The following is a 22,131-nucleotide window of genomic DNA, read 5'->3' as shown; positions in this document are numbered from 1 at the left end:
GGGCCAGTGAACTGGACCCCAAAGGATGCCATGTGGGGTTGGCTACAATCTGGCTGTAGGTTGGTGCTACGTGTAGTCTGAGATATGGAGTCAGTCGGGTCAGGTCTCAGGGCCTGGAACATGTATATGAAGCATTCAGACAGGAAGCCTGGAAGAGATGCATTCCTTGGCACTGGGGACCCTGTCAGGATATCCAGTACATTGGTCCCCTCCAGGAGTGTTTCCTGCCCAGAGGGCTCCAGCAACTTACTGGCAGCCCTGCCTCCTCCTGTTTCCTTCACTCGGGGGGTTTTACAGGAGCAGAAAGTTTGTTTTTGGTGTCCCAGCTCTTATCTTGTAACAGCAGCCTGTCCCCTCCCCTTGGAGAGACAGACAGAGGCAGAGAGAGCTCTCCTGTATCAGCCACAATTCGCACAGCACGCGGACACCATGGGGAACTGCATCATCATTGTGGTGAGTCCAGGGGCTCCTTTGCCTACCTCCACTGTCCTCCTAAAATAGATTCGCTCCCGTAGTAAAGGTGAGGGGCTGAGAGTAAAGGCAGAGTGTGAAGTGGTGCAGGTATAACCCACGCAACTTCTGGGTGTGGTGTTCTGTCCCATCTAGTGGCACCAAGACCACTTAGAGAGTGAGTTAAATGAGTCTGCTCTACAGCCTTAGCTAACAGCCAGGTGGCTTTTAGCTCATGTGGTAGAGGCTCATGCACTAAGGTTAGCTTCAGAGGTCCCCAGTTCGATCCCACCCGCTGATGGCCAGGGTCTGTCAGCATTACACAGGCACCTGCTGGGTTAACGCTCCTCGCTCCTGAGTACAGCTGGTCAGGGCTTTCTGACAAAACAGGTTTTCATTGGAAAATGGTGAGTCGTGGAAACGGAGACTTTCCTTGGGAATGTCTTGGCATCTGTGAAACTGCCCGGGAAGGTTTCTCAGCTCCAGAATAAAATTTCTGGTCAAAGCCAGACAGGGCCTTGTCCCAGTTGCTGACAGCCCAGTGCTTCGGGCACTCCCCAGGCCCACATCTGAACCTGGGCTATAGGACCTCTCTCCAGTGTGGCTGTCTGCACTGTTCTGCTTAGTCGGGACAGATCCTGGGGTTAGGGTACTAGGGGAGCCCCAGATTCAAGGCTCTGCACCAAGCCAGGCAATGCTGGGATGTGATCCCAGGTCTCCAGCAGAGCAGCTGAACCTCTGGACCATTGGATATTTGAACGCTGCTCTCGCTCGCTCTCTGGTTTTTCCAGGAAAACATTGACAGTGCTTGATGTCCAGCTGATGTGGAACGGGGAAAAAATTAGCTCTTGAAAACTTCCATGGGATGGGAAAGCATTTCCCCCCTCAGCTCTCCTCCTGCCTCCCCCTCCACCTGCCAGTGCCAGGGGAGAGACGCCCTGTATCTATGATTTGTGACGGGGGCTTTCCACTCACTCAGCTCCCTGCTCCAAGTGGGACAAAGACCCAAACCAAGGAGCACGCCAGCTCTCCCTGCAGGAAGGGAAAGATACTGCAGGATTCCTTCCTTTGGGGAAAGTAGCTCTAGAATCTCCTCTGCAAGAGTCATTATTTCTGATGGCAATTTCCTCCAATAAAGTGAGGAGACTCTGAGTTTGGGGGGAATGCAGGTGAGACAAAAATGAGTGACATCTCTCCGAACAGGGGACACTGGAGAGGGATGCTCCCTGCTTCCCTGGGCTTCCCATGCGTCTCAATCCCAATCCCCAGCCATCCCAGTCCTGGGCCACTCCTAAGTCGTCAGAAGTGGATTCCATGGGGATGAACACCAACAATGACGGCCTGGGAGTGGTGCTGTTTATCCAGAGGCGTCGTTCCCCCTCTTCCCATCCAGCACAGGAGCTCAGGGGGTTGCAGTATCATTTGTACTTGCAAACTGAACCCAGACAGCTGGCTGGTACACAGATCACAGATCCCCCAGCTCCTGCCTGATCCCCTGGTCAGTGAGTGGTCATCATGTGGGGCAGACTGGCTCTTGTCTGCAGCGCTAGAGCTGGAAGCTGCTATCACCGGCTTGAGAGCTGTGCCCAGCATGGCTGGCTGGCTGGCATCATGGCTGCATGAGCCATGGCATCTGTGAAGCATCCAGCACCAAGCCTGCCTGGCAGCTTGGCTGCAGCCTTGTCCTGGGGCCCTGAGCCAGGCATTGACCATGATTTACGGCCTTTGCCCCAGGAAAATGGCTTTGTAAAAATGATGATCAGAGCATTAGCTCTGAAAACACGACTTCCTGATGCTGCTGCTCCTGCGCCCTGGGGGGCAGGCAGAGGGGCCAGCTGGGCATAGGACTGGCTGCTTCCCATGAAAGAGCATGTGCCTAGGCCCACACTCACCCCATCTCCAGGGCTGGCTTTGGTTCTCCCCTCTCGCCTGGATGCCAGCGGGGCCCCAGTGTCACAGGCTGGACAGGGGCCAAGCATGGCAAACAAGCCCCAGAGAGCCAGCCTGCTCTTCCCCAGGGTCCTTCCTTCCCCACCAGCTGCAGCTCCAGCCGGTTCTCATTGGCATTTCCTCCACCCTGTTATTATTCTCCCCTGTCTCTTGGCTGGTCCTGCCTTGCTTTCCTCTCTGGCCCCACATTACCCGAGTCTCTGCTGAGCCTCCCCCATCTGTTCCTGACCCCTAGGCTTCCCTGGCTGTTCCCCACATTCTCATTCTGCCCCATTTCACCCCTCCCCAGACGCCAGAGTCCCCCCCCAACCCTTCCCTTCCCCCTAAGCTAGGTTCACAGGGGGAAGGAGACCAAAGCTCTGAGGTAACCCATTCCAGTGTTTCCCCACCCTCCTAGTGAAATAGTGTTTCCTAATATCCAACCTAGACCTCCCCCACTGCAACTTGAGACCATTACTTCTTGTTCTGTCATCTGCCATCACTGAGAAGAGTCTAGCTCAGGGGTGGGCAAACTACAGCCCGTGGGCCACATCCAGCGCATCAGACCATTTAATCCAGCCCTCAGCTCCTGCCGAGGAGTGGGGTCGGGGGCTTGCCCTGCTCCCACGCTCCAGCCAGGGAGCGGGGTCGGGGCTTGCCCTACTCTGTGCGGCTCCCAGGAAGCAGCTGGCATGATCACCCTCCGGCTCCTACGTAGTACGCGCATGTGCAGCCAGGTGGCTCTGCACTTTGCCCCGTCTGCAAGCGCCACCCCCACAGCCAACGGGAGCTGCAAGGGTGGTGCCTATAGACGGGGCAGCGCACAGAGCTGCCTGGCTGTGCCTTGCAGCCGGAGGGGGGACATGCCTCCGGGAGCTACCTGTGGTAAACGCCGCCCGGACCCTGCACCCCTGATCCCGCGCCCCAATCCCCTGCCACAGCCCTGAACCACCTCCCACCCTCTGAACCCCTCGATCTCAGCCCAGAGCCCCCTCTTGTACCCCAAGCGCCTCATCACCAGCTCCACCCCCAGCCAGAGCTCTCACCCACCCCCATGCCCCAACAGCCTGCCCCATCCCTGATCCCCCTCCTGCCCTCTGAACCCATTGGTCCCAGCCCGGAGCACCCTCCTGCACCCCAAACCCCTGATCCCCAGCCCCACCCCAGAGCCTGCACCCCCAGCCAGACCCCTCACACCCCTCTGCCATACCCCAACCCCCTGCCCCAGCCCTGATCCCCCTCCCACCCTCCAAGCCCCTCAGTCCCAGCCTGGAGCCCCCTCCTGCTCCCCAAACCCCTCATCCCCAGCCCCACCCCAGAGCCTTCACCCTCGTACACGCTAACCCAGAGCCACCTCCCGCACCCTGAACTCCTAATTTCTGGCCCCACCCCATAGCCAGCACCCTCAGCTGGAGCCCTCACCCCCTCCCGCACCCCTACTCCCAATTTTGTGAGCATTCATGGCCCGCCATACAATTTCCATACCCCGATGTGGCCCTCAGGCTAAAAAGTTTGCCCCAGCCTGGCCTAGCTCCATCCTCTTTGGAACCCCCCTTCAGGTAGTTGAAGGCTTCTATCAAATCCCCCCTCACTCTTCTCTTCTGCAGACTAAATAAACACAGTTCCCTCAGCCTCTCCTTGTAAGTAATGTGCTCCAGCCCCCTAATCATTTTTGTTGCCCTCCGCTGGACTCGCTCCAATTTGTCCACATCCTTTACAGTGGGGGGCCCAAAACTGGACACAGTACTCCAGATGTGGCCTCCCCAGTGCCGAATAGAGGGGAATAATCACTTCCCTCGATCTGCTAGCAAAGTTCCTACTAATGCAGCCCAATATGTCCTTAGCCTTCTTGGCAACAAGGGCACACTGCTGACTCATATCCAGCTTCTCATCCACTGTAATCCCCAGGTCCTTTTCTGCAGAACTGCCGCTTAGCCAGTCGGTCCCCAGCCTGAAGCAGTGCAAGGGATTCTTCCATCCTAAGTTCAGGACTCTGCTCTTGTCCTTGTTGAACCTCATCAGATTTCTTTTAGCCCAATCCTACAATTTGTCTAGGTCACTCTGGACCCTATCCCTACCCTCCAGCAGATCTACCTCTACCCCTAGCTTAGTGTAAACTTGCTGAGGATCTTTCCAGGTATCGAAGTTGGCTGACTGGTCTATAATTCCCCTGATCGCCTGTTCCCCTTTTTAAACATAGGTACTATGTTTGCCCTTCTCTAGTCCCCTGGACCCCACCTGTCCTCCATGGGCTCTGCAAGGTAATTGCTAATGGTTCTGAGATTTCTTCAGCTAGTTTGTCATTTAATTTCATCAGGCCCTGAATACATCCAGTTTATCACAATATTCTTTAACCTGTTCTTGCCCTGTTTTAGCTTGTGTTCCTTCCCCCTTCTTGTTAACAGTAGTCCTGTTGCATATCTGGTCACCATTAATCTTTTTAATGAAGCCTGAAAAAAAATTGGCATAAAACACCCCAGCTTTCTTGCTGTCCTCAGTTATTAGCTCTCTTTCCCTGCTAAGTAGAGCACCTCCGCTTTCTTTCATCTTTCTCTAGCTCCTACTGTAGTCAAAGAGGGCCTGTGTTCCTGGGTGCCCCTTACACCTGGGCCTGCTGCGTCTCTGGGCCTCCCTTACACCTGAACCCCCCTAGCCCCTGGACCCCCCTTACATCTGGGCCTGTTGCGTCCCTGAGCCCCCCAATAACACCTGGGCCCCCCTCATCCCTGGGCCACCCTTGCACCTGGGTCCCCTTCACCCCTGGGCCTGCCTTGTCCCTGGGCCCCCCTTGAATCTAGGCTCCCCTTTCACCTGTGCTTGTCTTGTCCCTCTCCCCCCACCTCCCCTTGCTCCTGGTCCCTCACTCGCTCCCTCATTGTGGCCTCCTCTGCTGAGAAACAGGAAGCCAAGGGGAAGACTGAGGCCTGGATCCCACACAGAGCAGGCAGATCACTAGCCCTCAGTCAGGCCACCAGACTGGGCCCGTGATCCCCCAACAGTCGGGTGCAATGCCAGTGCAGAGGGGCTGTTTTCGGGAATGTCCCGTTCCAGTCTGGACTTGTCTGAAGGGCTTTTGGTGGTGAGATCCCTGCCCTGGGCTCTCTAACACTCTGTATCCAGAGACACTCCATACAGCCAAACCCAGACCCAATTCTGTGGGACCCCCGGCTGCCCTGCTCCCCGCAGTGCCAGGCATTGCTGGCCCCCCATGCTTCACTGCCAAGCTGTTCTGTTCCTATCTCAAACAGCCTCAGCAATCCAGTCTGAGGGGCGAGGCCCATAAGGGGCCACCTCTGAGGGGAATCTGCCTCTTGGATTTCCCCACTGTCCGTTGGGCTGAGCCCAGCAACCGGCCATGGAGGGTTCACTTTGTGCTGGGAAATGAGGCCAGTTGTTCCCACTGTGGATGATGAGAGGGGCTCTGCCAGGCCATTGTTCTTGTCTTGTGTCACAGGTCATAAATCACAGGCCAATTAGGGAGAGGCAAGGGAAACTCCTGATTGCATGGCTGCCTTCCTGCCTGCAGCCAGTTCTGCCGCAACAGCTGGCCCTGTTAGGGTGGAGAGACCTGGGGAACTGGGTGGAGGAGGTGACTCCAGCTCCATGTCTAAGCATTAACATTGTGAGGTACCCAGAGAGCACTACACTGGCGATTTGTGCTCTAAGGAAATGGAGTCTCCTGGCCGCACTCCATGACTGTCCACACAGCCTGCGCTGCTGGAAGCCAGTTTGCTCCTAGATCCAAATTCCAACAGCACCATCTACAGGACGGTTTCACTCTCTACAGTTAAAAATCTTTCCAAAAACTAAGAAAATTATCTAACAAAAACTCTGTGATGATGGAGTTAAAGTTCTAGACAAACATCTGTTAAGTGAAAACACCGCTCGTCATGCTTTGCAGTTACAGTAACACAAATTGGTGTTGAATGAGGGTTAAAAAACAAACTTTGCTGCCCCACTCAGTTGGTGATTAGCTGGGCTCTAAGGTGCTGTAGAGACCGGTGTCAATGACTGTCCATCACTGACTCGAGGAGGTTCCAGCTCATGTCACAAAACATCTGCTCAATGAAACAGCCCCAGTTGCTGCCTGACAGAGCTCAGCTTGCAATGGGATGTTAGGAAAAGGCCTTATTTCCTATGCGTAATGAAAGGGATTTATAGCTGTTACCTCCAGTTCGAGTGTAGCCAAGAGACACCTTTTCCTCACCCAGCATCAGACGCCAGGTGATCACTGCTTGTTTCATGGTGTTTGTCTGCCTCTCCTTCCCTCACACCAGCTTCCCCCTCTCCTGGACTGCGACAGCAGGTGAGCGCCCAGGCCCAGCCCTGCCTAGCCTGCCTCACACATAGTGAATGTTACACTCAGATAACACACTTGCTTAGAATCATAGAATCATAGAATATCAGGGTTGGAAGGGACCCCAGAAGGTCATCTAGTCCAACCCCCTGCTCGAAGCAGGACCAATTCCCAGTTAAATCATCCCAGCCAGGGCTTTGTCAAGCCTGACCTTAAAAACCTCTAAGGAAGGAGATTCTACCACCTCCCTAGGTAACGCATTCCAGTGTTTCACCACCCTCTTAGTGAAAAAGTTTTTCCTAATATCCAATCTAAACCTCCCCCATTGCAACTTGAGACCATTACTCCTCGTTCTGTCATCTGCTACCATTGAGAACAGTCTAGAGCCATCCTCTTTGGAACCCCCTTTCAGGTAGTTGAAAGCAGCTATCAAATCCCCCCTCATTCTTCTCTTCTGCAGACTAAACAATCCCAGCTCCCTCAGCCTCTCCTCATAAGTCATGTGCTCTAGACCCCTAATCATTTTTGTTGCCCTTCGCTGGACTCTCTCCAATTTATCCACATCCTTCTTGTAGTGTGGGGCCCAAAACTGGACACAGTACTCCAGATGAGGCCTCACCAGTGTCGAATAGAGGGGAACGATCACGTCCCTCGATCTGCTCGCTATGCCCCTACTTATACATCCCAAAATGCCATTGGCCTTCTTGGCAACAAGGGCACACTGTTGACTCATATCCAGCTTCTCGTCCACCGTCACCCCTAGGTCCTTTTCCGCAGAACTGCTGCCTAGCCATTCGGTCCCTAGTCTGTAGCGGTGCATTGGATTCTTCCATCCTAAGTGCAGGACCCTGCACTTATCCTTATTGAACCTCATCAGATTTCTTTTGGCCCAATCCTCCAATTTGTCTAGGTCCTTCTGTATCCTATCCCTCCCCTCCAGCGTATCTACCACTCCTCCCAGTTTAGTATCATCTGCAAATTTGCTGAGAGTGCAATCCACACCATCCTCCAGATCATTTATGAAGATATTGAACAAAACCGGCCCCAGGACCGACCCCTGGGGCACTCCACTTGACACCGGCTGCCAACTAGACATGGAGTCATTTATCACTACCCGTTGAGCCCGACAATCTAGCCAGCTTTCTACCCACCTTATAGTGCATTCATCTAGCCCATACTTCCTTAACTTGCTGACAAGAATACTGTGGGAGACAGTGTCAAAAGCTTTGCTAAAGTCAAGAAACAATACATCCACTGCTTTCCCTTCATCCACAGAACCAGTAATCTCATCATAAAAGGCGATTAGATTAGTCAGGCATGACCTTCCCTTGGTGAATCCATGCTGACTGTTCCTGATCACTTTCCTCTCATGTAAGTGCTTCAGGATTGATTCTTTGAGGACCTGCTCCATGATTTTTCCAGGGACTGAGGTGAGGCTGACTGGCCTGTAGTTCCCAGGATCCTCCTTCTTCCCTTTTTTAAAGATTGGCACTACATTAGCCTTTTTCCAGTCATCCGGGACTTCCCCCGTTCGCCACGAGTTTTCAAAGATAATGGCCAAGGGCTCTGCAATCACAGCCGCCAATTCCTTCAGCACTCTCGGATGTAACTCGTCCGGCCCCATGGACTTGTGCACGTCCAGCTTTTCTAAATAGTCCCTAACCACCTCTATCTCCACAGAGGGCTGGCCATCTCTTCCCCATTCTGTGATGCCCAGCGCAGCAGTCTGGGAGCTGACCTTGTTAGTGAAAACAGAGGCAAAAAAAGCATTGAGTACATTAGCTTTTTCCACATCCTCTGTCACTAGGTTGCCTCCCTCATTCAGTAAGGGGCCCACACTTTCCTTGGCTTTCTTCTTGTTGCCAACATACCTGAAGAAACCCTTCTTGTTACTCTTGACATCTCTTGCTAGCTGCAGCTCCAGGTGCGATTTGGCCCTCCTGATATCTTTCCTACATGCCCGAGCAATATTTTTATACTCTTCCCTGGTCATATGTCCAACCTTCCACTTCTTGTAAGCTTCTTTTTTATGTTTAAGATCCGCTAGGATTTCACCATTAAGCCAAGCTGGTCGCTTGCCATGTTTACTATTCTTTCGACTCATCGGGATGGTTTGTCCCTGTAACCTCAACCTGGATTCCTTGAAATACAGCCAGCTCTCCTGGACTCCCTTCCCCTTCATGATAGTCCCCCAGGGGATCCTACCCATCCGTTCCCTGAGGGAGTCGAAGTCTGCTTTCCTGAAGTCCAGGGTCCGTATCCTGCTGCTTACCTTTCTTCCCTGCGTCAGGATCCTGAACTCAACCAACTCATGGTCACTGCCATCCACTTTTGCTTCCCCCACTAATTCTACCCGGTTTGTGAGCAGCAGGTCAAGAAAAGTGCCCCCCCTAGTTGGCTCCCCTAGCACTTGCGCCAGAAAATTGTCCCCTACGCTTTCCAAAAACTTCCTGGATTGTCTATGCACCGCTGTATTGCTCTCCCAGCAGATATCAGGAAAATTAAAGTCACCCATGAGAATCAGGGCATGCGATCTAGTAGCTTCCATGAGTTGCCGGAAGAAAGCCTCATCCACCTCATCCCCCTGGTCCGGTGGTCTATAGCAGACTCCCACCACTACATCACTCTTGTTGCACACACTTCTAAACTTAATCCAGAGACACTCAGGTTTTTCCACAGTTTCGTACCGGAGCTCTGAGCAGTCATACTGCTCCCTTACATACAGTGCTACTCCCCCACCTTTTCTGCCCTGCCTGTCCTTCCTGAACAGTTTATAACCATCCATGACTGTATGCTTAAGACATAGCGATGGTTATGTAACCCTTCTGCCTGTCAGAGTTGGCAGCAACAAGGGCCGAGTTCAGTATCTAGGGGTTCCATTCCAATAACACAATGCAAAACCAGCTCGAGCCCCCACCCGGTGACCTGGGACAAATATACACCACCCCCGCTGGGCGCCTCCAAGAGGCAATACTTCCCCTCTCATAAGCACATAGTCTGAGTGTAGCAAAAAGCCTTTTAATAACAGAGAGAAATAATGTGGCATTATTTTGGGGAAACACCACCAACAGGATTCATAACACAACCCATGAGCAAAACCCACCCCAAGCAAATTGGGGCATGTCCTTTCCCTTTGGTTCTTGAGTCCAGCAACTCAAAATCACCCAAAGTCCCAAAAGTCCAACGACCCCAAAGTCTCTGTTCTTGGTCAGGGCAGCCCCAGAGTTCAAAAATTTATCTGCAGAGTTTTACCTCCCAACCTGGGTGAAGATTGGGGGTGGGGGGGTTAAGGGGCACCTTACGTGGTCCAAAGCTGATGGCCCACCTCTCCATGGGGCTCCACTCCGCCAGCCGCTCCACTCGCCGTCCCTCAAACTGCTCTGCTCCACCAGCCAATCCTCTCCGCTTGCCATCCCGCAAACTGCTCTACCATATAGCTTCAGGCTCCCCCACTACTTAACACAACACTCAGTGATCTCAGCTCTTAGTCAGTTTAGCTCTTTTGTGATTTCAGCTTGTAGTAGGGGAGCCTCAGTGCTGGTGCACCATTAGCCCAAAGCAAATTCAGCTCAGTAGCCTCCTAATGGAATCAAAATTAGCTCTGATATTCCACAGTGGAGAGAAGAGGAAGCACAATTAGCATGTAGCACCCATACCACCAAGCATTAATACCTGTCCCCAACCTCTCTCAATTCACAGAGTTTTGGAACCCATGTCCCTTGCCTAGCGAGTGCTACTTAGTTGATGGCGAGTCCCTCCAGCATAACAAAAGGCCAAGTACAGTTCCACTGTCCTTGATTCCCATAATCAGGTTAATAATAATTTATTCTTCCTGCCCCAATAACAGAGACACTGGGGATTCCACAGCAGCCAGAGTGACCATTTGGGCAGCTATGGCTTCATTCTAGGCAGGGTGGGTGTGCCTATGCAAATGAGATCGGCCCCTGAAGTTCTTTTCCACAACTTGCCACACCTCACCACCAGATGTCAGGGTGGAGCTCATCCTGACTCTGCTTACAGTTGTAAATAAGCTCCATTCATTCTAAGCATCCTGGCTATGAGAAAGTGGTTGTAATAATAAATGTTAGCAAGGCAGCTTCATCTCAGTCACAGCTATAATTCTGCTCAGGCCCAGCCTGGCCTCAGCCCACAAAACATCAGCCTTCTCCTGAACCCACCAGCCTTTCCAGCATGGGCCATGAGCCCCCTGTCCCCAAACACATAGAGCCCATGGCCCATCCTCCAGCTCAGCCTCTCATTAGGGGCACAAATGTCTTGCCTTAGACCAGAGACTCAACCCTCCCCCCTCATCCCAGCTCCCCAGCATGGCCCAGTGGCTACAACATCTCACACTCCTCTTCACGTATAGCCCAGAAGCCCCACCCTCTGCTCTGACCACAGAGACCTCTCCCACTCCTCCACCCTCCTTAAACAGCCTGGAGACCTCCACACTGCCCTTCCCTAGTCCTTCCTGATGGGAGTCCAGATACAGGCCCTTGGCCATCTCTTCCCAGCCCGTTCCACACTCCTCCAGAGGCTGATGTTCAGAAGTGAGATGCGAGGGGCTGTGACTTAGACTCCCTGGCCCTCAGCTCCGCACTGTGGCACTGGACGGGTGTAAATGAGGGCAGAACTAGGGTTACCAGATAGCAAGTATGAAGAATCAGGACAGGGGTCAGGAGCAGTAACAGGGTCCTATATAAGACAAAGCTCCTTATATCCAGATGTCTGGTCACCCTACGCAGAAAACAGCTCCTCACATTGACTCAGGCACCATCCAACCTCCTTACCAAGGAGAAAGGGGGACTCAGCTGGGGTGGGTTACAATGCAAGCTGGTTACATTGAGAGAGCCATGGTCAGAGGTGATGTGGAAGCAGAGGGGCATGGGAGTGGAGGCTAGGAGCGTGGGGGTGACGTGCTGAAGGGGCTGAGAGAAAGGGTAAATTACATCAGACTGGATTGGTCTTTGAACTTGGCCCAGTGCCTACATGTGGACTAGATGGGACACTGCTTATTTGCACAGCTGGGTGTTACCAAAAACCGCAGTCCAAAAGCATGACACCACGGTAATTAATCAAACAGGAGGTACTAGGATGTGTGACTGCACCTTTCAAGCCAGGACTGCCCATGTCCACACAAACACAATTATTTTGTGTGAATATTGCAGGAGAACATTGAATGCAAAGGCGATTATAAACAGCCAATAAACCTGGCTCCTAGTTTGCTTGCTGTCACTGAAGACAGATGTTTTTGAATGTGGGATCCGTGTATGCAGCCAGGGAAAAAGTGTCTGTGGAAACGGGGAAAGGAAAAGGTCAGCCAGGCAGGAAACTGAAGACCTGAGAGCAGACCAGTGGACTGGCACAAAAGCCAGCGCGAAGGACACACTGAGAGGACAGGGATTTGTGACCTTTTGGAGTCCAAAAGGAACCAGAGACAGAAGCTGTGTGAGAGTGAGACAAATATAAGGACTTCCCCCTGGCAGGGCAGTCTGTGAGAGTCCTAAAGTGATGGAGCTGCAGGGCCAGGTGGGACATTTCAGGGGGTCCATGGGGGCTCCTTCAGGCAGGCCCCCAAGCGATGCGCCTTGGTACAGAGAAACGTCTCGCTATGAAACAACCCTGTGTTTGTGTCTGAGCAGGACAGCCAGGTAGATGGGGCATAACTGAGGAGGCACCAGGAATCGAACTCCACCCCACAGCAGCTGGAATCAGACTCTCGCAGGGTTGCCAATTCCACAGAGCAGGAAGTCACCAGACAAACCCTGACAAGTTGCTAGATATAGCTGTTTAAGTACTCAAAAGGAGTCAAAAATGTCACTAAACAAAATGTCCAGAGAATTCAACAAAGAATTATATATATATGCGCCCAGGTGAGTATAGTCACAAAATCATTCACAAGCAGCTCGATAGTTTTAATAAAATCCATTCCATGCTCTTCTTACTACATCTGCTGCACACCAAATCAATGTCATTATGTCTCAACTGAGCATGTCCTCGGAAGGAATCGCATTCCAGGACTTCTTGGGCTGAGATCACTGTAATCTGCAGGCGAGGAAAAGAAGTTTGTGGAGGCTAATTGAATACTTTGCTAAAGCCAGGCGCACTTTGGAGAGAGCAGCACATTAGCCAGGGCTTGTTTTTACCCAAATGTTCTTTCTCGCTGCTCCGTAATAGGTAGCACAGCCTGTGATGCAGGGAAAGATGGGTAATGAAGCGGGCTGGGCGGGTGAGGCAGGTTAGCCAGTGAGGAGAGGAGCATGGATGGAAGGTGTGGTGGGATGAGACAGGGCCATGTGCCCCAATGGGAATTCTCCAGGAATGAAGCCCTTATTACAGGATCAAAGGTGGAGCTAGCTTGATTTTGGCTCCCTTTTACTCCTTCCCCTGGCTTGGCCGGGGGTTAGCTGCCCCACTATTTTCAGAAATCAAACCCTGGAAGTGGAGGGATTGGGAAGGGGTCTAGCTAGCAGATTTTTGTTTTTAAATCTACTTTCTTGGCTCCCTGCAGCACCGAGCTCCGGTGAAGCCCTCTTCCCCTCAGCTCTGGGCTCTCCCTTTCACTAACCTGTTGTGATTTAGTTGGGGATTGGTCCTGCTTTGAGCAGGGGGTTGGACTAGATGACCTCCTGAGGTCTCTTCCAACCCTGATATTCTATGATTCTATGACTCTGAAAGTAAACAAAAATCTGCTAGCCAGACCCCTTCCCAATCCCCCCCAGCTGGGCAGTTAAGGCCAGCCAGGGGAAGGAGTAAAGGGGAGCCGAAATCAAGCTAGCTCCACCTTTGATCCTGTAGTAAGGGCTTTGTTCCTGGAGGCACGGTGACCCCCATCCCCTTGGGGCACAGGGCCCTGTCTCATCCCACCCCACCTTCCATCCATGCTCCTCTCCTCACTGGCTAACCTGCCTCGCCCGCCCAGCCCGCTTCATTACCCATCTTTCCCTGCATCACAGGCTGTGCTACCTATTACGGAGCAGCGAGAAAGAACATTTGGGTAAAAACAAGCCCCGGCTAATGTGCTGCTCTCTCCAAAGTGTGCCTGGCTTTAGCAAAGTATTCAATTAGCCTCCACAAACTTCTTTTCCTCGCCTGCAGAATACTGTGATCTCAGCCCAAGAAGCCCTGGAATGCGATTCCTTCTGAGGACATGCTCAATTGAGACATAATGACATTGATTTGGTGTGCAGCAGAATGTAGTAAGAAGAGCATGGAATGGATTTTATTAACACTACTGAGCTGCTTGTGAATGATTTTGTAACTATACATATTGGTGACTCCTTTCTCTGAATGTCACAGTAATTGGCAGCGAAAGTCGCTAGATTTGTCACTGGTCACTTTGACACTTATTTTATCACTAGGGAAACCAAAAAGTCGCTAAATCTACTGACAAAGTAGCTAAGCTGGCAACACTGAGATGTGACAAATGGGTGTGAGGAGGCTCCCTCTGAGCCATCAGTGCAGAACTTGGTCAGAGACTAAGACATAGGAGTGCAGCCTTTAAAACTCCTTGTCCAAACACAATGGCACAACCAGAAGGTTCCACAGGCTGGATTGTGCAACACTTGTCACTCACACGTATGAACAGAGTGCTCGCCAGCAGCAGGAAGTGTTGCACAATCTAGGCCCATGTCTGTGCGACCAACAACCTGCTCAATGGAGCAGAGATTTCCAGGATGGAGCAGGGATCTCCATGGCACGCCTTGTAAAGTAGAGTTTGTTGGGAATATTCTGGTGCAATGATTTTCTGAGAGAAATATGCAGTTTCCACAACAATTGAAATTCTCTGCAGGAAAATTTTGATTGTACTGAAAAATTTAAATTTTCTGTCGAGTAAACTGAAATGTGATAGCTCATTGCAGGTCATTTCGAGCCAAATCGGAATGTTTACTGGTTTAAAATGGGCCATTATACCATTTCCCACTGTCACATTGCCTTATGGGTAGGCCCTACCAAATTCACGGCCATGAAAAACGCGTCACAGACCGTGAAATCTGGTCTTTTGTGTGATTTCACTGGAGACACCAGCGTTTCTCAAATTGGGGGTCCTGATCAAAAGAGAGTTGCAGGCAGGTCTAAGGTTATTTTAGAGGGGGTCGTGGTATTGCCACCCTCACTTCTGCACTGCATTCAGAGCTGGGCAGCCAGAGAGTGGCAGCTGTTGGCCGGGTGCCCAGCTCTGAAGGCCGCGCTGCCACCAGCAGCAGCGCAGAAGTGAGGGTAGCAGAACCGCAACCCCCCCCACAGTAACCTTGCAACCCCCCACTCCCACAACTCCTTTTTGGGTCAGAACCCCTACAATTACAACACTGTGAAATTTCAGATTTAAATAGCTGAAATCATGAAATTTAAGATCTTAAACATAAAAAAGAAGCTTACAAGAAGTGGAAGGTTGGACATATGACCAGGGAAGAGTATAAAAATATTGCTCGGGCATGTAGGAATGAAATCAGGAGGGCCAAATCGCACCTGGAGCTGCAGCTAGCAAGAGATGTCAAGAGTAACAAGAAGGGTTTCTTCAGGTATGTTGGCAACAAGAAGGAAGCCAAGGAAAGTGTGGGCCCCTTACTGAATGAGGGAGGCAACCTAGTGACAGAGGATGTGGAAAAAGCTAATGTGCTCAGTGCTTTTTTTGCCTCTGTCTTCACGAACAAGGTCAGCTCCCAGACTACTGCACTGAGCAGCACAGCATGGGGAGTAGGTGGCCAGCCCTCTGTGGAGAAAAGGTGGTTAGGGACTATTTAGAAAAGCTGGACATGCACAAGTCCATGGGGCCGGACGCGTGGCATCCGAGAGTGCTAAAGGAATTGGCGGCTGTGATTGCAGAGCCATTGGCCATTATCTTTGAAAACTCGTGGCGAACGGGGGAAGTCCCAGATGACTGGAAAAAGGCTAATGTAGTGCCAATCTTTAAAAAAGGGAAGGAGGAGGATCCTGGGACCTACAGGCCAGTCAGCCTCACCTCAGTCCCTGGAAAAATCATGGAGCAGGTCCTCAAGGAATCAATCCTGAAGCACTTACATGAGAGGAAAGTGATCAGGAACAGTCAGCATGGATTCACCAAGGGAAGGTCATGCCTGACTAATCTAATCGCCTTTTATGATGAGATTACTGGTTCTGTGGATGAAGGGAAAGCAGTGGATGTATTGTTTCTTGACTTTAGCAAAGCTTTTGACACGGTCTTCCACAGTATTCTTGTCAGCAAGTTAAGGAAGTATGGGCTGGATGAATGCACTATAAGGTGGGTAGAAAGCTGGCTAGATTGTCGGGCTCAACGGGTAGTGATCAATGGCTCCATGTCTAGTTGGCAGCCGGTGTCAAGTGGAGTGCCCCAGGGGTCGGTCCTGGGGCCGGTTTTGTTCAATATCTTCATAAATGATCTGGAGGATGGTGTGGATTGCACTCTCAGCAAATTTGCGGATGATACTAAACTGGGAGGAGTGGTAGATACGCTGGAGGGGAGGGATAGGATACAGAAGGACCTAGACAAATTGGAGGATTGGGCCAAAAGAAATCTGATGAGGTTCAATAAGGATAAGTGCAGGGTCCTACACTTAGGGCAGAAGAATCCAATGCACCGCTACAGACTAGGGACCGAATGGCTAGGCAGCAGTTCTGCGGAAAAAGACCTAGGGGTGACAGTGGACGAGAAGCTGGATATGAGTCAGCAGTGTGCCCTTGTTGCCAAGAAGGCCAATGGCATTTTGGGATGTATAAGTAGGGGCATAGCGAGCAGATCGAGGGACGTGATCGTTCCCCTCTATTCGACACTGGTGAGGCCTCATCTGGAGTACTGTGTCCAGTTTTGGGCCCCACACTACAAGAAGGATGTGGATAAATTGGAGAGAGTCCAGCGAAGGGCAACAAAAATGATTAGGGGTCTAGAGCACATGACTTATGAGGAGAGACTGAGGGAGCTGGGATTGTTTAGTCTGCAGAAGAGAAGAATGAGGGGGGATTTGATAGCTGCTTTCAACTACCTGAAAGGGGGTTCCAAAGAGGATGGCTCTAGACTGTTCTCAATGGTAGCAGATGACAGAACGAGGAGTAATGGTCTCAAGTTGCAATGGGGGAGGTTTAGATTGGATATTAGGAAAAACTTTTTCACTAAGAGGGTGGTGAAACACTGGAATGCGTTACCTAGGGAGGTGGTAGAATCTCCTTCCTTAGAGGTTTTTAAGGTCAGGCTTGACAAAGCCCTGGCTGGGATGATTTAACTGGGAATTGGTCCTGCTTCGAGCAGGGGGTTGGACTAGATGACCTTCTGGGGTCCCTTCCAACCCTGATATTCTATGATTCTATGATTGAATCCTGAAGCACTTACATGAGAGGAAAGTGATCAGGAACAGTCAGCATGGATTCACCAAGGGAAGGTCATGCCTGACTAATCTAATCGCCTTCTATGATGAGATTACTGATTCTGTGGATGAAGGGAAAGCAGTGGATGTATTGTTTCTTGACTTTAGCAAAGCTTTTGACACGGTCTCCCACAGTATTCTTGTCAGCAAGTTAAAGAAGTATGGGCTGGATGAATGCACTATAAGGTGGGTAGAAAGTTGGCTAGATTGTCGGGCTCAACTGGTAGTGATCAATGGCTCCATGTCTAGTTGGCAGCCGGTATCAAGTGGAGTGCCCCAGGGGTCGGTCCTGGGGCCGGTTTTGTTCAATATCTTCATAAATGATCTGGAGGATGGTGTGGACTGCACTCTCAGCAAATTTGCGGATGATACTAAACTGGGAGGAGTGGTAGATACGCTGGAGGGCAGAGATAGGATACAGAGGGACCTAGACAAATTGGAGGATTGGGCCAAAAGAACCTGATGAGGTTCAATAAGGATAAGTGCAGGGTCTTGCACTTAGGACGGAAGAACCCAATGCACCGCTACAGACTAGGGACCGAATGGCTAGGCAGCAGTTCTGCGGAAAAGGACCTAGGGGTGACAGTGGACGAGAAGCTGGATATGAGTCAGCAGTGTGCCCTTGTTGCCAAGAAGGCCAATGGCATTTTGGGATGTATAAGTAGGGGCATAGCGAGCAGATCGAGGGACGTGATCGTTCCCCTCTGTTCGACATTGGTGAGGCCTCATCTGGAGTACTGTGTCCAGTTTTGGGCCCCACACTACAAGAAGGATGTGGATAAATTGGAGAGAGTCCAGCGAAGGGCAACAAAAATGCTTAGGGGTCTGGAACACATGACTTATGAGGAGAGGCTGAGGGAACTGGGATTGTTTAGTCTGCAGAAGAGAAGAATGAGGGGGGATTTGATAGCTGCTTCCAACTACCTGAGAGGGGGTTCCAAAGAGGATGGTTCTAGACTATTCTCAGTGGTAGAAGAGGACAGAACGAGGAGCAATGGTCTCAAGTTGCAGTGGGGGAGGTTTAGGTTGGATATTAGGAAAAACTTTTTCACTAGGAGGGTGGTGAAACACTGGAGTGCGTTACCTAGGGAGGTGGTAGAATCTCCTTCCTTGGAAGTTTTTAAGGTCAGGCTTGACAAAGCCTTGGCTGGGATGATTTAATTGGGGATTGGTCCTGCTTTGAGCAGGGGGTTGGACTAGATGACCTCCTGAGGTCCCTTCCAACCCTGATATTCTATGATTCTATGATTTTTTATATCCTATGACCATGAAATTGACCAAAACGAACAATGAATTTGGTAGGGCCCTACTTATGGGAGATGTAGTCCTGGCTCCCATTCTCTTCTATGAGCCAGACTCCCTGGAGGACTACCTTGCTCATAAGGCAATCTGACTGATCTGCATGGTGCATCATGGGAATCTCATGATTCAGGTTGCATTCCAGGAATGTAGTTGGGTCAAGGGAGAACAGCAGTATCAAGCTGCTGAACTCAACTCCCATAATGCAATATGTCACTATGGGAAAATGCAGTTTAATGTTGCAATCAAGCATTTTGATTTCAGGAATAATGAACTGTTTCATTTTGACTGTATATGCTGAAATAAAACATTGCCACATTTTGGAACTGAAATTTTTCCGAATGTCTGTTCCATGGAAAAAATTAATCATTTTTGCCTCATTTGAGGATATGGGGAATGTGGGGATGTTGGAATTTTCCAGGGGATGGAAATTCCAAATTTTGCTCGCACATGCATTTCATACCAACCCCTGGTCCTTGTGCCACAGTAGTTCCTGCCCCTTTCCCTAAAGTAGGCCTGGAGGTGGAAGGGCCTGGTACTGCAGCGGTAAGCTCACCCGAGCAGAGCCATCACCCCAGCAAAAGGCACCACCCAACTCCAACAGCACAAGAGTTCATGGGGGGACAACACTACCCAGGGCCCACAGCCACATGGCCCAATAAACTCTGAGTCTGGGGTGAGAAAAAGTAATCCCTACTCAACTCCCATGCTGGCCTCATGTGGTGTCCCAAGAATGACGCCTCCCTCCAGCACCCGGCGTGTAAACCCTGCTACCCACAGAGCTGCCTGGAGTCCAGAGAACCACATCCTCCAGTACCCAATAGGTGAATTCCTGGGACTTGCTGGTGGCCAAAGAATGCACCCCCATCACCCAGTGAGTGAACCCCTGGGGCACATAGAGCAGCCCAATGGTCAAGGAATGCCGGCCGGGTGGGGCACAGGGCTGAACTACCTGATGTTTCTCTTTTCCAGTCCAGCCACCTGGAACTGAACATGAGCAGCTACAGCTTTGAGGACATGATGGTGAATTACTCCTATGACTCTGAACTGACTTATGACACCCTGGCCTCTGCGCCCTGCCACAGTGGCTACTGTTCATTCTTTCGCAGTTATGCCTTCAACTTCCTGGCTGTAGTCTGTGCCTTAGGTCTGCTGAGTAACCTGGCCCTGGTGGTGGCCTTGGCCAACTGCCGGAGTCTTTGGAGCTGGCCCCCTGGCAGAGCCTCCCTGTTCCAGCTGACGCTTGGCACCACCATCTTCACAGCCATGCTGCCATTTTTTGCTGCCGGCATCAGCCAAGGATGGGTCGTTGGTGACGGGCTCTGCAAGGTGGCGTACATGCTGTGGCATGGGAGCCTCTTCGCTGAAGGGCTGCTGGTGGCTGCCGGCGCATGCAGTGCCATGTGGGGCAAATGGGTTCCCAGCCGGCACCACTGGTGCATGGCCGTGGCTCTCTGGGTGGCAGCTGTCCTCCTGGCAGTGCCAGCTGCCTTGCTGAGTGGAACGGAGGGGCACCCGCAGTTGCTCTGTATCATGAGGGACAGCGCCTGGTGGCACCTGGCCCACGTCACATCCTGCCTGGCTGTTTTCATGCTGCTCCCTGCCGCACTGGGCGTGGCCAAGGCAATGCTGACCTGGCGCAGGAGTGGCTGGCACCTGCGGGTTGGGGTGACGTGTCTGTTCTTCCTTCTCTGGGTGCCGTACGGGACAGCCCTGCTCCTGGACTTACTGGTGAGGAGGCAGCTTCTCTACACCAGCTGCCATTTCCAGGAGTTTCTTGACTTCTTCCTGGGGCTGTCAGAGGGCCTCGGCATTCTGCACTGCTGCCTCGGGCCCCTGCTGCTTCTCGGGGCAGGGCTATATCACCAAAGGATGCATGCTGACCCAGGCCCCCCCCGAGTGCCAGCACAGCATGTGCCAGGGCTCAGTATTGCCGACCCCAAATGTTCAAAAAGCACGAGTCAGGCTCACCAAAAATCATGAGATTGGCTTTAAAATCCTGCGATTCTGTAAAAATAATATTGGGGCACGTTTTATTTGCCTTTTTGAGCCTTTAGTGCTGCTTTCTCTATAGCCACGAGGGCCAGAAACGGACTTTTTCTTTAAGAATAAAGGCTGAAGTCACCACATCTCCACTTGGCTCCAGGAGCTGGGGCTTTCAGGAAAACAATAATTATCATGCATGAGACTTATGACCAACTCATAAGAGTTGGCAACACAGGGGGCAGGGCTGCCCAGGTACCCTCCAGCTCATGCTCTGCATGGCCACGTAGGCACCCATGCTGAAGTGCCTGAGCTCGACTTGCCATTCCTGGCACTTTGTGTCATCATTTCCACCCAGGCAGAGCGGCTGCATCCCACTTCCCACCAGTGGAAATGACAACACAAGGTGCCGGGGGGCAGGGGGGAAGTCAGACCCCCATCTCTCTGCCCCGGGGCTGTGGAAGCAGCATTCACAGCCATGGGACTGAGTTGACCAAGCTCCCTTGTTCACCTGAGCTTCCTGTCACCAACTGAAGCAGGAGAAGGTGGGTGAGGTATCATCTTTAATTGGACCAACTTCTGCTGGTGAGAGAGACAAGCTCTTGAGCTGCACGGAGCTCTGAGAACCTGTCCCAGACCTGGACTCTGCAGCTCAAAAGCTTGGCTCTCACCGACAGATGTTGGTCCAGTCAAAGATGTTACCTGACCCACCTTGTCTCTATCATATCCTGAGACCAACATGGCTGCAGCAACATGCAGGCGATGGACGGGACCTCTTCACTGCAGAGTTAACTCAAGTTATAACAGGAGCGCTGCCTCTTGCTCCCCTCCCATCCTCACACAAACCCCTCACTCGAGTGTGCTGCTTTTAACTGGAGCTGGCTGGGCCACCGGGGATACAGGCGACAGCTCGGGCAAACACAACTTGTCAGCAGCTAACACAACCACTCTAGTGTGGATGAAGGCCAGCTCCACTCGAGTGCTACTAGTCCTCCAGCACCTTCCTACAATTCCCCCGTGGGCCCAGCAAGGACAGACAAGTTCTCCCCTAGTTCACTGGGAAAGAATCCACAGAGCGGCAGCTCACAGCAGCGCTAAGAACCAGGGGATGTGCCCCCAGGAGCCATAGCGCCTCACAGGAGCACCAATGTAGACACAGCAGCTGGAGGGTTACTGCACAGTGGGGCTGCTCTCTCATGAGCTGGGCTGACTCGAGAGGAGTCACCGGAGCATAGGGAGCTCAAGTTAACTGTGCCCTGAAGACAAACCCTGAATCTCAACCTGTCCAAAACAGAGCACTTAATCTGTTCCCCAAGCTCTCCGAGCACCCTGCTCTCTTGGTCCCCTGCCATCACCATCACGCCCGTAACCTGGGCATTGCCTTTGACTCGTCCCTCTCTCTAGACATCCATGCTGTGTCTGGATCATATCCCTCCTTCCAGCCAGGCATGTCTAAGACCCAGCCTGTCCTTTGGCCACACAGCTGTGTCTCTGGCCCAGGCCTTCATCATCTCTCACCTTCATGACCACATCCTTCTCCTCCTCTCTGGCCTTGACAAACCCCATCTTCCCCCTTAAACCCTTTCAAAAAACTACTGACAGATCATTGCCTGGCTCATTGCGCTCAGCAGGTCACCCTCCTGTGCCTCCCTATGCTGGCCCCACCTCCTCCACGGCACTGAACACAAACGACACATCAGCCCTTCCCACCTATGGCCTGCCCAACTAACTCTCATCTTTTAGAGGGCACTGAGCCATCACCCTTCCCCCCTGGTAATGATGCAGCCTTCAGCACCCATCAGTCAGCTCATCCCA

At 51.9% G+C, this 22,131-nt stretch overlaps 1 protein-coding gene across 1 annotated transcript; it reads left to right on the top strand.

Annotated features, from left to right (window-relative positions):
• The first annotated feature begins 429 nt into the window (after nt 1-429).
• Nucleotides 430-20,696, top strand: ACKR1 (atypical chemokine receptor 1 (Duffy blood group)). Its single transcript, XM_074939016.1, has 2 exons — nt 430-453; nt 19,306-20,696. Exons 1-2 carry the CDS (start codon nt 430-432, stop codon nt 20,314-20,316), a joined length of 1,035 nt encoding a protein of 344 aa, XP_074795117.1. The 3' UTR covers nt 20,317-20,696.
• The last annotated feature ends 1,435 nt before the right edge of the window (nt 20,697-22,131 follow it).

The sequence above is a fragment of the Natator depressus genome, chromosome 24 (assembly GCF_965152275.1).
Source record: "Natator depressus isolate rNatDep1 chromosome 24, rNatDep2.hap1, whole genome shotgun sequence".
Classification (NCBI taxonomy): Eukaryota; Metazoa; Chordata; order Testudines; family Cheloniidae; genus Natator; species Natator depressus.
The sequence above is the reverse complement of the archived record's forward strand: the minus strand, read 5'-3'. Positions and strand labels throughout refer to the sequence as shown.